The sequence below is a fragment of the Lissotriton helveticus genome, chromosome 8 (genome assembly GCF_964261635.1).
Source record: "Lissotriton helveticus chromosome 8, aLisHel1.1, whole genome shotgun sequence".
NCBI lineage: Eukaryota > Metazoa > Chordata > Amphibia > Caudata > Salamandridae > Lissotriton > Lissotriton helveticus.
This window is the reverse complement of record NC_136069.1, coordinates 1243889578-1243906259: the sequence shown is the minus strand read 5'-3', so window position 1 is coordinate 1243906259 and position 16682 is coordinate 1243889578. Positions and strand designations below refer to the sequence as shown.

General features: G+C 42.0%; 1 protein-coding gene across 1 annotated transcript in view; it reads left to right on the top strand.

The window, feature by feature from the left end:
- TUBGCP5 (tubulin gamma complex component 5) overlaps positions 1-16682 on the top strand; it is a 463823-nt gene that overhangs the window by 433025 nt on the left and 14116 nt on the right. The window contains exon 22 of the mRNA XM_078658229.1: positions 12242-12342. Within this exon, the coding sequence (XP_078514355.1) occupies positions 12242-12342 (101 nt within the window). The remainder of the gene's footprint in view (positions 1-12241; positions 12343-16682) is intronic.

Sequence of the window (16682 nt, the reverse complement as noted above, 5' to 3'; positions counted from 1 at the left end):
AGTGAGTCTATCTTCTCCCATAAGATAACATTTGGTTACCTTATTACATTTAAGAAGTGCTACCTTTAGATTAAGAGCAAGGACAAATAACCTGTTTGATTTCTAGTGAATTGTAATTTAAAATTTTCTTTAATGGTAATGTCAGATTTGGAGTCACAATTCTGAAAATTCAACTTTTAGAAAGTTGGCATTTTCTTATTTGGTGCCTGCAGTCTGTTTACTGGGTTACATGATTAGGTGTAGTTGTTAGTTGCACTTTGCGTATTCCTCCCCGACAGCCACACATAGAGGGTTTCGGTGTTGGTAGGATGGGGTGGTGGAGCTGTGCACAGTTCTACGTGCACTTCAAAGACACTGCCTCAGATCACACAGAAAAAACTTCACACTCGCCTATTATGACTGCAGACAGACTGGGACCAGGGAGGGAAGCAGGGAATTCCAGACATTTCTTTGAGGGGAAAACTCCAGAGGTTTCTTCCACTTCAAAGCTGGCATCAGTTATAAAAATAGGAGCACTAGTTAATCAATAGGGAGGGACTAGGGATTGGAAGGTCTGTTTCATTCCCCAGGGTAAGTAGGTTATTTATCAAAGAGGAAACAGACACTTGTAACACTCAGGCCATGGGTTATATAAGTTTAGAGTAACCTCAAGAACCCAATGCAAATGTGGTAGGTGCGGTATATTTGATTCGTCCGCCCCGCATATGGGTAGTTGGCCGTTATCATTGGTTACTCCAAGTTAGTGATGTTGCCAGCCTCAACCCGAGGCACCTCTGGCCTGTTGTGCAGTGTCCAGAGAAAGAAAAAAGGAGTGTGTCAAATTAGAATCTCAAAAAAAGGAAAGAAGGTTTAAAAACTGAAAAATCACCTTGATTGATTTTATTTATTAATGTGATTTTCAGATTGTTAAAAATAATCTGATACTACTCAATTGATCGAGTTACTAGATCAAAGTAGTTAGAAACACTTATTACACAAACGTCGACATGTTTCTGCTCTGTCGGCCCACAGGGGTCTATAGAGCATTCGTCAGGACTCACAACAAAACAAAAATTGAACGAAAACTGTACGTATTACTCACACCTTTTGTGCTGTATTATGTTAATAACCTGTGAAATTTTCAAGGATATTGACTCCTCCGGTTTCTGAAAAGAAATAGCGAGAGGACAAGAGAAAAACACACTCGTTGCAAACATCCTAATTTAGGCTAATGCATTGGGTAGAATAATAATTATTATTCATTCATTCCAGAATATCAATACTGGGAAGGGGGGTACTACGTACCAGGGTGGAGTTTAACGCTATAGACATAGTTATGGAGACTATCATTGAAGGGGGCTGTAAAACGCACACTAAGCGGGGGTAAGTATTTACTGTTACGCGCTGGCTTTTCTGGGTGCACGCGTAAACAAACCTCCGAAGAAAGGTAGGCGGGTTATTTAAAAACGCAGCGCGTTATCATACCTTGTGACCGGGAAGTACTCGCTTGCATCGGGGGGCCCTCAGGACACAGAGCTGTATTTAGAACGTATCGTGTTAGTAAATAATACGCATGATCGCCTTACCGGGATTCAGTTGTTAATGTAACGAAACTCCGCCATTACCCGCGTGTGCTTGCAAACTCGTCTAGTGCTGACTCTGCCCCCGGAAGTTCGTAACTCCGGCTGGGCTGGCGTTTTTAAAGGGGACAGACACTTGAGCTTACGTATTGTGCGTGTAGCATAGTTCCTTGTTTTTTTATGCAGAAAAACTTTATTAGTCCATGGCTGATTATATTCATGAGATAGACAGTTTCTTATGTTCTTTATATGTTGGGTCATTAAGCAAATTGGTGCCACGGAATAGAATCATTCAGGCCATCTTCATAAGTTTTGAGTCGTTCCACCCACCTCTGTTCTTTCTCAAATAATGTTCTTTCACATCTTTGGGACTTGTCGGTTAGCATTTCGATTACTGTCCAGTGGATTTCATCGCAAGAGTGACCTGCCTGCACGAAATGGGAACAAAGCTTGGTGGTATTCTTCTTTAATCTAATATTGCTCCGATGTTCGCCAATTCTAGTTTTTATTTTTCGACATGTCATTCCGATATAACGTTTGCCACAGGGGCAGCTCACTGTGTAGATGACATGGGTCGAATTACAATTCGTATGTTGGCGCTGCTGCCAGAGGAGGGTATCGGAAAGTTGTAGTGTTTTCGTTGCAGTTGTCGTTTTGCATGCTACGCAAGACCCACAAGGGTAATGTCCAGTTACAGGTGTCATGGTTATATCTCTGGGGAGGACTGCTTTCAGTTTTTTTGGTGGTCGGGTATGTACCACGGCGTCCTTGATGTTTTTTGATCTTCTATTGGCGAACCTTGGTCTCGGCCAATCAAAATGGCCTGTATGGAGAATATGCCAGTTTTTATTTACTAATTTCTTTACTTCATAAGAAACCTGGCTGAACGTTGTGACACAGTTAGTTAGATCAGGTGTCTTTTCTTTTCGAAATGTTTGGAGGAGGCATTCTCTCGGTTGGTTGTTGGCTCTTTTTTTACAGAGTCTGATGGTTTTCTCTGTGTAGTCTCTCTGTCTCAGTCTGTCGCTCAATTCATTGGCTTGCAATCTATAATCAGAGTTGTTACTACAGTTCCTCTTTAAACGCAAAAATTGACTGTAGGGAAGATTGTCCCTCAATGGTTTAGGGTGAAAACTTTTATAGGACAAGATGCTGTTTTTGGCCGTTGGTTTCCTGAACGTTTTTGTGTGTAACTCATTGTCCTTTACGAATATGGTGATATCCAGGAAATCCAGGTTACAACTGGTGGCTGTATGAGTGAACTTTAGCCATGGGTCAAGGTTGTTGAGCCAGTTCATGAAACACTGTAGATCCATTTTTTTGTCCCAGATCATAATGATATCATCAATATATCTCTTCCAGTATAAAATACTGGAAGAGAAGATGTTGACACCAGTGGTTATGTGGAGTTCTTCAAAATGACTGACATAGAGCCCGGCCACAGAGGGAGCGAAGGCGCTCCCCATGGAAGTTCCATGGATTTGAAGATATAAGTCTTCCCCATAGGCAAAGAAATTCTCCTTCAGCGCTAGCTTACAACACTCTAGGATGAAGTGTCTTGGTGTTTTAAATTGCCAGTCTTTCGAAAATAATACGTCTTCCAAAACTTGCATGGTATCATTTTGAGGCAGACTTGTGAAAAGGGCTTCCACATCTAGGCCCACAAGTAGCATCGTTTGAGGATTGAAAGGTTTTTTGTCTATTTGTACCAAAAGATCACGTGTATCCTTTAAATATGCCGGTGTTTGTTGGACCAGTGGCTTCAGATATTCATCGGCAAATTTAGAAAGCGGTTCTAATATTGAACCGATGCCCGAAACTATGGGACGACCTGGTGGTGGGTTTCTGTTTTTATGCGTTTTCGGCAAGGAATAAAATTGGGGAGTGATAGGTTCTTTTGTCATCAGAAAATCTGCCTCCCTCGATGTTATCCAGCCTTTAGTCTCTGCTTCGTTTACCATAATCGAAATGGTATTCCTGAGTCTTTCAGTGGGGTCTGAGTCGATCTTTTGATAGAACCTTGTATCTGATAGTAGAGCTAAGCACTGTTGATCATATCCTTCCTTGCTCAAGATAACAGTTCCACCCCCCTTATCCGCTGGCTTGATCACAATTTCATCATTGGTTTTTAACGCTTCTAGGGCCAAGCGTTCCTAAAAATAGGAGCCTCAGACCCACTCTTCAGTTCACTTCTGGGTTTGTGGAAGGACTCTGAGGACGGCCCTTCCGCCTGTGGCCTCCTCTGTATTTCAGAGGCCTGCCCTGCTGCACCAAGAGGACTCCCCTTCTGCACCAAGAGGACTCCCCTTCTGCACCAAGAGGACTCCCCTTCTGCACCAAGAGGACTCCCCTGTTGCCTGAATCCTGCTGTGTGCCCTCAGAGGACTTTTCTGCTGCTTGACACCTGCTTTGCTGATTCGACTCCAAGGGCTAGATGGTTAGCCTCCTGCTCAGAGCCTCAGGGACAGAAAAGGCTCCAATCATTTTGAACCCACACCTGGACCCAGCCTAAGTGAGTCCTGACCCTCCAAATGGTGCCCCTTCAGGCCTGGATCCTTTAAATTGCTGCTAATGTTGCCCAGATAGTCCAAATCCAAAAGTTGGGACTTAAACATTTTTCTGTCAAAAGTACTCTGAGAACCGAGAGGAGACCGGTACCTAACTGCTCACTTATTCGCCCAAGCTGCATTGCCAGTCGGCCTGACTTTGCGGCAGCTCACTCTGCGTTTTTCTCCGCAGCAGCAAATCCTGTTCAGCGACTTCTCACAGAACGGGTAACTGGCCTTGTGGAGCCCTCTTCGGTTACAGACTGCAGCTTCATGCCGCTGGAGATTTTCAACTTTTGTAAAAGAGTCTAAGTCCAAATGTAGAAATCTGCACCGCGACTTTGTCCATCGGCTCTCCAACAACGACGCTTTGTACTTGGACACCGCTGGCTGCCTTGCTCCACTGTACGTTACCTTCTCATGCATTTTTCTTGACAAATTCTTCTACATTTGAATTTAAGCAGAGACCGGGCCCAATCCACTTCGTGTATTCGAAATGCCCTACGTCGCGGTTGGCTATAACTTTGTAATATGCCTTAGTCTCGCTTGACTAAATGTCCATGCTTGGCTCTCTGGTGTTGTAGTTTCTATATTTCACTTTAACCTTTAAAAATTCATAACTCTAGTTCTATTCATTGGATTTTTGTTGTTTTGGTGTCAAATAGTTTATTGAAGTTCTCTATTTTTCTAAATTGTTGTGGGATTTTTCCAGTGTTATGTTTTCCTTTTATTACTGTTGAAGTGCTCAATAAATATGTTACACATTGCCTTTGAGCTAAGCCGGACTGCGTGTATGCTAAGCTACCAGGAGGTTAAGTACAGGTTAATTTTGTGACTTTTTGTGGTTCACCGTGACGAGGATTGTGCATGTTTTTGCACCTCCGCACCCGATACAAGGCTGATGTGTTCAGTTATGTATCCTTTCAGTTTCTGATGCTGCCCTGGAGGCACAGGTAGTCTGGTCTGTCTTATCCGGCTCTTAGTAATGGTTGGCACTGTTGCAGGGCTGATATTTTCGATTAGTTTTCTTGGTCATATGCTGGAATGTAAATGTCACGTTGTGTATGTTTCACAGAGCAAGACAGAATCCCTAGGGTCTTGGCTATCATTTTGGGGATTTCAGTTGGGGCCTCGATATGCATTGCCAGACATGGGGGATGGACATGCCTTTGTACAGAGCTGTGCTCAACAAACAATAGGCTTGGCCTCATTGAATAGAACATCCTTCCTTCTAGAATTGTGAAAGCTGGCTTCTGACTCAAAGTTGTACTTCATGGTACATCATGAGCAGGTTTGCATAAAATAAATGACAGGCACCTAAGCAGAGACTGAAGCCAGGGGCTAATTCAACTTTTTTTTGTAATTTAGATGCTGGGCGAAAACGCTGAATGACCAACTATTCACTTAGGAGTCAATGTGTTATACAAGAATACATGGATGGCCGTAATCCTAAAGATATGTCATCAGCAAAAGTCAGCTTTGGTTGTGAGCTTTAACAACCCCTCCCTCATTTTCCCCCTCTACTACTGATCCTCAGTTCAAACTACAGATGACAAAAGTTAAGTACTAATACTTCTGTGCAGTCGGGTGTTAGCAGCACCAACATTCACTTAATCTAATCACCATTTTTAAAGGAGACTTGTCTAACTCTGACGGGTGCTGTGCGTCAAACGATTTATGCCACCTTCATTGATTATTCTACAGCTTTTGATACAGTCAGTGGACCATCTCTTTAGTGTCCACTTGTTCAGTTGAGATTCCTAATGTCCCTGCTGATTCCCCTGCATTAATATATCTCACGGATTCTCATGGGGGCCTATAGAGGTCCATCAGGAAATTGACCCAGTCTATCTGGTGAAGCTTCTGTTGGTTCTTGACAGTTTCCATCTGCAGTTGGCAATCTGGATATTCAGGGACAGCCTTTATGCACTTGTCTTCCTGTTCGATTTAATGCTCTCTGTCTCCAGTAGAGTCTACATTATTGGGACTTCTAGTCAGACAAACAGATTTCAGTTGGAAGCTAGAGAAGGCTAGTCTCGAAAGAGTATCCGATTATTCGGGAGCAGTAATGTCACAAACTCTAAACAGTAGGTTACGTGACTCATGGGCACTAGGTAAAGTAGCTCGCTGGGTGCTAAAAGTTTCTTAATGCAATGGTCAAGAGATGTGTGCCAGCTCTTGGGCAATTGTCTTTTCACTTCGGTTCCTTCAACTCTCATATATAGTGCTGAAATCATTCTATATGGTAATAAGATGTTCTTGGAGAAAGCCAAGGGCAAGACATTAAGAAGTTTGTTTGGCCTTTGAAGAAAAAAAAACCTTGTCAGTTCAGGCAATTAGGTTGGAGTTGGGAATTGCAGCAATAATAGGAATTTATCTCCCACATTTGTGTGCTCCGGAAGGTTTGCTGCTTAATGGGTTTTGAGCCGAACTCTGCTAGGATAATGATGATTTTGACCTATTTAACACAAATGTGGGTAATACCTTAAAAGCTTGGTGCCTGAGTATAGAGGATGGAACAGAGTTTCCCACCACCTAGTGCCTTGAAACCCTCACAGGTATGTAGTGTGCTTTACAAATGCTATGATTGATTGATTGAATAATTGAAGGGTGAAACTGGTTTAATGGAAAATTATGACTGATTCGAATACTTGCCTGAATCACAGTATTAAGACTGTGGGTAGGCCCCGGCCGGGGCTCCGGGCGTGTGCACCATTTAATTTATTAAGAGGCCGGGCATACGCACCATCATTATGAAGACGCTTGCTGCTTGCTGGCTCCACTGAGTGAGTGGGCCCCTGGTGCGCGGGGCCACCCCGCAACGCGGGGCCAGTGTTGCACCCTTGGGTAGGGGACTCACGTGGTTGTTAGGAAAATTTACATGGGGTAAGTAAGAACACTTATATAGAGTGTGGTTGGTCTTACAGACAGGACACAGAAAGTAATGGTATGGGGATAAATTGGACACCATGTCATAACAAATCAACATGCCATCAGAAATTATGCAATCAAACATTATGCATGTGTATACCATACAAAATCGCACATACTGTTGCACATCCCACCACATCCGTGCATCTCTCACAGCACTGTACACCAACCACACCATTTCCCACATTACAGCATCACACCAGCGAAACTGCAATAGTAACATTACATGAAATATATTTACCCTAAAGGCAGATAGGATGGCGTAGACAGAGTGACTGAGAGTACTGCCACAAAGGGAAAGGACATAATCACTAGGGACCTAGCAATTCCCAACACCTTATTCAAACAAATATTATCAGATGAGGTCAATGACACTAAATAAGGAAGGACCACGTTCGGACACTTACTCATGCCCCATGGAAATCTTGGATGTTATTCACAATACTTTTGTATTTTGCTTTATATTTTATGGTACTGTAATAGGTAGAAGGTTACATGACGTATAACACAATACCTTTGCTCGTGGTGTGATCATTTGTTCATAGACTACGTGGCCTTCTCAGCCAATGCCTGCAGAAGGCCGAAATTAGACTTAATCACTAACAAGAGATATGAGAATATGGTAGGTATTATCTGAATAGGAATTGTATGGGAGTTGCTTTGCAGAGAAACAGACTTGGTTCCCTCCACATTCCCAGGGTTGGAGAAAACTTGACCCACAGAAAGCACCCTAGGATGGAGTAGTACTTAGCCTCTGGTTGCCACATGCTCTTGTTGGTTTAAAACGGTACAACGCATTCCGTTGCAATGCATGCCTTTACCACGCATGTGTTAAAATGCGAATACCTGTACCACACATAACTTTTACCACTCATTTTTATATTACCATGCATGCTTTTATAACAATTTTTTTTGTAAAGGCATCTATGGTAAAGCCCTATGTATGTTAAAGGTTTTCTCTCCCACCTCCCCTTAAACCGGTCCCCATTGCCCCCTCCACCCCAAGCTCCCAGCCCTTGTTAAAATATACAACCCCTGCCCTGAGCCCTAAAAGTACATCCCAGCACGCCTCCCCCACTTGGCCCCAATGCCTTTTAAAAAATACCCGATCCGATCCCTGCCCTAAGACTGAACCTCAGCACAATCCCCCCTCCCGAGCCCTATTTAATAATTACCTGACCCCTGCTCTAAGCCCTAACACTAGACACCAGCACGACCACCCCACTCCCCTGAGCTCTTTTTAAAAATATCCGACCCCTGCCCTGAGCCCTAAAACCACCCCCCAGGTACTTTTTAGAACTAAAAGCAACCCCAGTCTAAAGCCATATATCGAGGCTCAATCCCCCTTACCTCTACAGGACAACGAGGCTCCTCTTCTCAGGCAAGCCATGGCACAGATTGTCAGGAGGAAGTGGAAGGCTCTCCATTTCCTCTGATGACGTCACCACGCCAGCAACTTTACCACGACGACGCCGATAGCACCAGTCTGTTACTTACATAGCCATTACCACCTGTGCAACGCAAATGAGTGGTAATGACTATGCGTAGTAACAGTGCATGCGTTGTTATACACGCGTGGTAAAGTTACTGTGTGGTTACAGCCGCGTTGTAATGGCTGTTTCCCGCTCTTGTTATCTCAACCAGAAGAGTATGATGACTCTGTTCTATGGTGCAACTAGAAAAAAGGGGTCATGCCATAGAAGGGAAGCCTAACTTCTCCTAATTGTGCAACATATCTCATGGTGTGGGAGCGTAGGCCTTCCATCAGTGAGTGGGAAACTCCCGCTTCCTGGAACATGGACACTGGCTCTAAGTAGAACAAGCCATCAGTTTGTGGGGGAGTATATACTTGTGCAACATGGTTTTTTCATTGTCCCTGGGGTAATAGAAAAGTCTGCATTTCACCCTAGTGAGTAGTCCCTGCATAAGAGGACGGTATAAATCTATACCAGATTCCTCTTTGAGGCACTTCTCTGCGAACAGTACAAGTTCCCAGTTCCCGGTTGATTACATTTCTAGTAGATGAAGTCAAACATCTGCTATGGGACAGTGTCACCCTTTCTCAACATGCAAGACATACCTCATTGGGCTGCTAGTATACCAAGGTGCAGATTCATATAGGATAGCTGCTCCTAGCTAGTGACTGAAGTGGGTGGTCCCATGGCCCCGTGCAGTTTGCTGTCATGGACCAAAGAAGTATGAGAATTGCACTCAACCAGACCAGTGATCGAAAAGAACTTACCAAAAACCCCTCTATGTATTTGTTTGCCTGTATTTTTTATGAGTTCTTTTTTATAACAAGTGCCTGACAGACAGCTAAAATTGCCAGCCCAGATGTCAAACGTACTTTAATGCTCACAGCTAAATACTGCACATAAAATTGCAAATGTGCATACAATGAAAGTTGGCAAAACAATATACAAACCATCCTAAGAGAGTCTTGCAAGAATTCTTACAGTGCATATCTACCCCCAAGGTTTATGGAAGAAGGCAACCAACCCTAACTCCCCTGCCTTCTACAGTAATATTTGAGATTCCATGTAACAAAATGCAGTAATACAGGCGTTAGCACAGTGTAGTAATAATCCATCCTTAATTGCCTGATTACTTTAACATGCTTATCAAATTCATTAATTCAGACCTACCAACTTTGTCATAACATTTCATTATAAAAAGACCACACCTGACTGCTTCGTAAAATTCTTTTTTTCCAGTGATCATAAAAGGTCTGGGAGTAGCTGTCAAGACAAGGCTAAAAAGGGAGCAGGACCCAGCAGCAAAGAGATGCTCAGCAGGAGAAAAGCAGTTTCAAGCCCACTACAATTAAGCAACTGGGAAACCCCTACAAACTCACCTACTTTTAAAATACTCTACAATACACACAAGGAAGTAAAGCGAAAGGGACCAGTTTTCCTACAGATAAATAAAGCTTAACAGATACTAATAGAGAGATTAGCTCCATACTATCTTTTCACCCTACTAGAAGAAAACATCAGTGGCACACACCCTTCTGTCCAAGCCACTAAGTAATGGAATTCACTTCCTACAAGGATACGATCCATTGAGAATACCTCGAAAACTCAAAGAGCATAAATGTCATTGCTTCCTTATCCAGTAGACTAAACTGAAAGCACTGAGACAACAGTAGTGCCACCCACAGTAGAAAGAAGGGAAATCTTGCAATAATAAACACAGATAAACCACAACAAAATGTGTGTGTTTGTTTGTTTCTAGCTGTTGAGAATTTAGAAATGTATTGCAATGTGTGCGTCCTGTTACATACAAATACTCTTGCTACCACAGGTTCAAAACTAAATGAATGAGTGTTTTCATACCTCCTAGTAGTTTGTCTTTCCACCTAAATAGAACTCTACATTACAACTTTAAAAGTTCATACTCCTCTGGGAAAATAACACTTTCCACTGTTCCTATTCAGCAAAATCCGTCCTCGTGAGTTGTGGCAAGAAAATCTTGCACGGGCAACATGACAACTATACAACCGCATTATAACGTCACTGATGTAGTGGAGTATTCTATAATGAGAAAACATTAAACTAACATCCACAAATGTAACTGGCATAAAATTGTCACAACCTTTGCATGTGAAAAATCACTCCAAATTGCATCACACTAAATGCAAACATCAAAAATATATGTAACGATTATGCTTGACTAAATCACTAACTCTGAGATCCCACGCCGAGCCCTGCTACGTGTTCACAAAAGCACTACATGAGCACTATATAAACGCCATTACCACACCATATCTACTGTTAATGCATGCATGCATTGTGTTGGCGGTGGGAGAGCATTAAAGGTGTGCAGTCAGTGCTTAAATTGTAAATAATTAAGTGCTAGCGCTGTTGAGGTCACTGCAGCTTGCACTACTGACTGGAACTGTCATCACTGCCGTGTGCCAATATAAACGCTTCCTACTAAACATCACACACTCTTATAAATGTCACAGTTTGGACAACTCCAAGCCACCCAAAAAAGTTAGTGGCCTGGACAAGCTAAAGTTATTTTTTAAATGTGTAATTAATTGTTAAACTGATTTGCTCCCCTCAAAAATAAATAGACCTCACCACCCTGTGGTCGAATATCCTCAGTAAGTGTCGGTGTTAAAATGATGTGCTGGTGCTGAGCACCATCAAACAAAAGCACTGTGTAAAATTTGCTTTGTTTGCATTTGTTTAATTATGCAAAATGATGTGAATTGCATATCTGGCGTTCTATTTTAACAGGAAATGCTGTGTTGCGTCCATTATGGATACGAAAAAGTATGTCGCACAAAAAAAGCACTACAACGGCAGCCATTCATATTCTGGTTGTTTGCGTTCTTCCTGTTCGCTTGCGATACATTTTTGCTGCGAACGGTGCATAATTATTGGGCCTGGGCGGTAAATTCCGTTCCGCTCGCTGAATTTGCGGAATTTGGGTACTTTCGCGTTCCGCGGAGAACACAAAATTGCCCAAAATTCTGCATTCCGCGACTTCGTGAAATTTTTTGCTACTTCGCATTCTCAAAATGGGTGTTCGCAAGATATTTCCCCCCCGAGCACACAAACGGCGATTGCGAACAGGAAAAAAGCATCGCGGACAAGCAATTCCGCGTGTTCGCGGAGATTTTTTACCGTTTCGCGGAGATTTGCATAATGTAATTAAGCAAATTCCGCCCACCCCTAATAATTATGCGGGGTGATGTAATGGCGTCATTTCTGAGATTCTGCGTGTTACATAAAATGACCTGACTTTACACTGGTATGATGGAAGTTGTGCCTAAGCTTAATTTGGAATAACTCTGAGAATCTGTTTTCTGTCCACCACTAGGTGGCAGGGTACCCACAAATTGGTAATAGTAGAGAGCTGACAGGCTAGGTGTTAACCCTTAGATAATTTAATGTATGTAACCTTATCCTTCTGCAAAAAGTGGGTACAATGTTTTTATTACTTGACTGCTTACGAAAGGGACATTTATTCCTAGAGAATAGCTGAAAGGGCTGAGCAGGCAACCAGAGCGCTGTAGGTTACACAAGCCCCAAACTCAGCAGTGTTGATTCAGTAGTTCTTCGTCTTTCTGTAAGTTTGTGATGTAAGTTATATGGCTAATTACAGTAAAACAGAAATATTACATTGTGAATACAAACAAAGAAAAAATCTAGAAAATGGCCTATGTGAAAACTTTGCGTTATTTACTATTTTTAGGATGGAGTCAATTGAGAAAATGGAGACCGATTTCATAAACTGTCACAAGTTTCTCGTGAAAGTGCTAAACAAGGCTGTCTGTCGAGGATCATTTCCGCACAGTGAGTATAAAGTGCTTACCCGGTTCTCTTGGTTGCCATATGTGATTCTTGTCAGTCTGTTCTCCATTATGGACTTGTTTGCAAACCCAAAGTCCTCCAATGGTCATTAGATTAGCTTTTAAGATTTATCCTAGCATGTGTATTTCATTAAACCAGTTATCGCAACACATATTGATAATTGATTGTTGAAGTTTACAGCCCTTCTTGGCACCGTTTTTATCAAGAATTTCAGGTAGTTATTGATCAGTCAGCCAACTGAGTTCATTTTACTTACATGTGCTCTTGTTACATTTCCTTGTCAGCAGTCACGGTTATCTGTTGTTGTAGTGCATTGAAGTTTCATTTTTTCATTTTATACCCAACATATGTCTGCTAGAGCCACAAAAATGGTTAGGATCCAAAAAATTTAATATTGATGTCTCCAGTTATGGTTATCAATGCAACCTTAATGACCCCAAAGCATTGCTCATGACCCCACCGATACTATCAGTGAATTGACTGATGTAGTTATAGTGCTTACATTAAATGGAGATAAGACTAAAAAAAGATAAGGCATATGCTGACAAACATTAAATCCAAAGGTTGGGTGAATAGTTGAAGTATTTTATGAATATTTCAAAAAATCATGGACAGATTTACAGAAAATCAGAAGCGGCGCACACACGGTGGTGACCTCTGCATGTCAATTGTGGTGTAAATGTGTCTGGTGGTTTTTTAATCCATCATTTTGCTACACTGTTCTGAGGGAAATTGAAGGGAAAGGGCAAATTTTGGAATCGCCCATATAACTTTGTCCCTCTTCTTCAATCTGCCTGAAACTTTACAAGATCCGTATTGCACACTTAAAGACCTTTTCTGGTTTATTTCATGAAGATACTTCAAATTTGCCCAAAGTTATTAGCAAATCTAAGACATGGGAGGGAAACTTCAGTATTGAAGTATCTTAACCAAAATAGAACTCTAGTTCATCCGATGATCCAATACAGGTGATCAGGAGTCATTCCACAAAAGTTTGTTACAAAAAATAAGATGTTCGAGGGTAGGAAATGATCAACTTCTTTATTCATATATTTTGACATTTCTCAATATTGGGCCACAACTGCTTTTTAATTGGATGAACCCAAAGTTATTAGCAATAATAAAAAGGTGGTGCAGATACATCAGTACTTTACTATTCAAAGTATTGTGCCGCAAACTGATGTAATTCCTGCTTTGCAAAGATGAAATTAATTTTGTCTGGCTTCTCAACCAGGCTTAATCTATAGCCGTTTTCAAATTAATCCATGGTCGTATTTTGTAATCTATTTTTCTTGCAATTAATACATTTTCCAAGATTCGCCATGTAGAAAGTATAGTTCATCAGCAAGACTTACTACAGCCCATTTATATTCCTCCTATATGGATTAATTATGGTGACAGGCTAGATCCGTATAATTGTTTTCTTCCCATGTAGGTACTGCTCGTTACACCATTTTATTTTTACCTCACATAGATGCCAATGCTTTCCTCATAACACTCTCAGTTGTATTCTTTATTTTGTGGCCTGCATTAAGTGCTGTGCCAAATATACATTTCAACACTCTTCCCCTTTGCAAGTAGTATCGGAAGACTGACAACTACTCTGGATTTGTGAATAAAAATGCAACTTGTGGCGATTAGGGATAAAACGACCAGGGTCTTCCTAGCCTTTCACTGCAAAAACCAAGAACGGTGGGCAAATTCTCTCATCTGGAGCTGAGCAGATGCAGCGAGGATCCATACTTCTCAGGACATTGATAAGAAGTATACATAGTTGTGATCATCCTCTTCTTATAAACACTGATCCACACCCACTTAACCTTCCTGTTCTTCAATTGAGGAGCCTGTGTTGGGAACGTTTTCCCTGCTCCGCTGATGCTAGTTAGATGGAGTCCATCCCATACAACCATATTACAAATGTTAAAGATAAGGCACCTTCTACTCCTCTAGCCTTCAGCACTTCTTCACTGAAGGTGAAAATCATAACCGTTAACCACAAAAAGTATCTGATCCCTTTGTTATGTACCAAACATGGTTATAAAGTAAGGGTTTCTTTGGACTAGGTGTGAACACTGAGAGGCTTCTCCTATAAAGGACACAGGCCCTCATCCGGTAAAGTTCCATCACTGTGCCTTTCCTTTGTCTTGTGCTGCCTAAGATAAATGTGAATCAAGCCATGAATTCAGCTAGTGCGACCCAGCACTACTCCAATTTCATAACTGGGTTTAGTGGAAGGGTATTCCTTTTCAGCACCTGCAGTATCATCTCATATTGTTCCTAATATGTCCCTCAGATCTGATCCTGTAAAGGAGAAAATGTTTGTATTTGCTGTTTAAGAATCCTTATACAAAAATATTGCAGAGAGAGAGACATGCTAATAAAGTGCAGAGGCCCATTTATTACCCTTTTCCTCACATTTTAGGCCATAGAAATGCTTACAAACTCCTTTCATGCATGATCTAAAGAAAAACTGCCTTTCTTTGAGCTCCAAAAATACCATCCTGTTGGCCACTTCCACTGATATCGACTTCCGTAGTCCCTTGCCTTCTCTGTAGTCAATAAGGTGGTTATTAAGACCTTGGAGTGGGAGATATCTCCGGAAATAAAAACAATTATTCATAGTGATGGTGGGTAGCGGGACACCACTAATAGCATTTGCTGGCCATCAAAGAAATCCTAAATGAGCCTATTTTGACAAGCACACCAAAAACAGTTGTACCATCCTTGTGGTTTTAAATCAAACTTTCCAGGCAAAAGTGGAAGACTATATGCAGTGCGAAATGTGGGGGCAGTGTGGTTCATAATACACCAACAGGGTAACTGGAACCGGAGCATTTGAAATAAACATTGGCATTTCCAATACGTCTCGCCTATGCAAGAGCTATTGGCCTTCCCAATTTTCGCCATGTTATACAGGAGCGTGACTGCTGTTCAGCATTGCTGAAAGTGAGTGGTGTGGAGGAGAGTGGTGTAGAATGGAGTGGTGTCATATGTTGTGGAGTAGAGTGTCCTAGAACGGAGTGGAGTGAGATAGAGTGGAGTAGATTGGAGTGATGTAGAGTAAAGTGGCATAGAGTGGAGTATGCATGGTGTGGTAGAGCACTGCCATCAACTTGCCTGCAGAGGACCCGCGAGAGCTACTTCACAGGGTCTTTGCCAAATAAGGTACTTTCTTGAATTCGCCTATTATGTTATTTAAACCCTTTGTCCAAAATGGCGGGGTCCAGAAGCTAAGGCAATAAATCACCTGTGCCTCAGTTGCCCACGAGGCTCCTGCAAGATAAGACTCCCTCGCAGCAACGTAGAATCTGGGTTAGCTGAAAGCGAAACTGCCCTCCCTGCTCACAAAGCAACAAAAATAAAAAGAGGACTACTGGCTCCTTCTCCCATATGGGGCGGCCACTCATCCTTTCAGTCACACTATCTGAACTTACACTAAGATCTCAACATCGGCTACCACTTAGTCTACCTTTTTTATTGTGGCAAGACTGTATTTTTACTTGTACTCTGTTCATTTTTGACAGAATGTCGGTCTCTTATGCAGGATTTTACCTCTAGCTGTATGATAAACATCTCTGCAGGATTATACCTTTTTTAACCGGCACTTTGTTCACTTCCCATGTAACACAAAGACTGCTATCTCATATTCGGGGACATTCCCACATGTCTCCACTACTACCTGTGATAGAGATAGACTATGCTTTGATATATTATTTTTGTATCTATATCTTGTACACCTTGCAACCTGCACCCAGTTCACCTTCGCTTTGGGACGCACCGACTGCTACCTCACATACTACCTCATATACTTCGATTGATCATATACTTCGATTGCTACCTCAGATACTTTGATCGCTCAATGTCAATGCTACCTCCTATATCAATATTATATTTTTACCTGTATTTTGCTCACCTTTGTAACCTGCACCCAGTTTCACTTTCTCCTGGGTCGCACCGATTGCTATCTCATGTATTTTGATTGCTCTCCAAGACCACTTATGTTCTGATTTCTGACCCAGATAACCTGTTGGGCTTACATATGCACCTTGCTCCGGCATAACACGACTGCTCACCCACCCCGCGCTACACTGCTACCATACCAACATGGAACTCTTTGGCAAACACACATATAAAATAAACTACCCTTCCTCTCTCACCAAAAAATCTACTAAACGATTTAAACACGACCTCCTTAGGTCCCACCCAGAAACACCCTTTGCCGACACCTACTTCTCATCGGTCAATGGACCCCTGAACACCGACATCATTTTCCACACCACACGCAGAGCGCAATGGAAAAAAGTGTTCCTTTCCCTATTCAC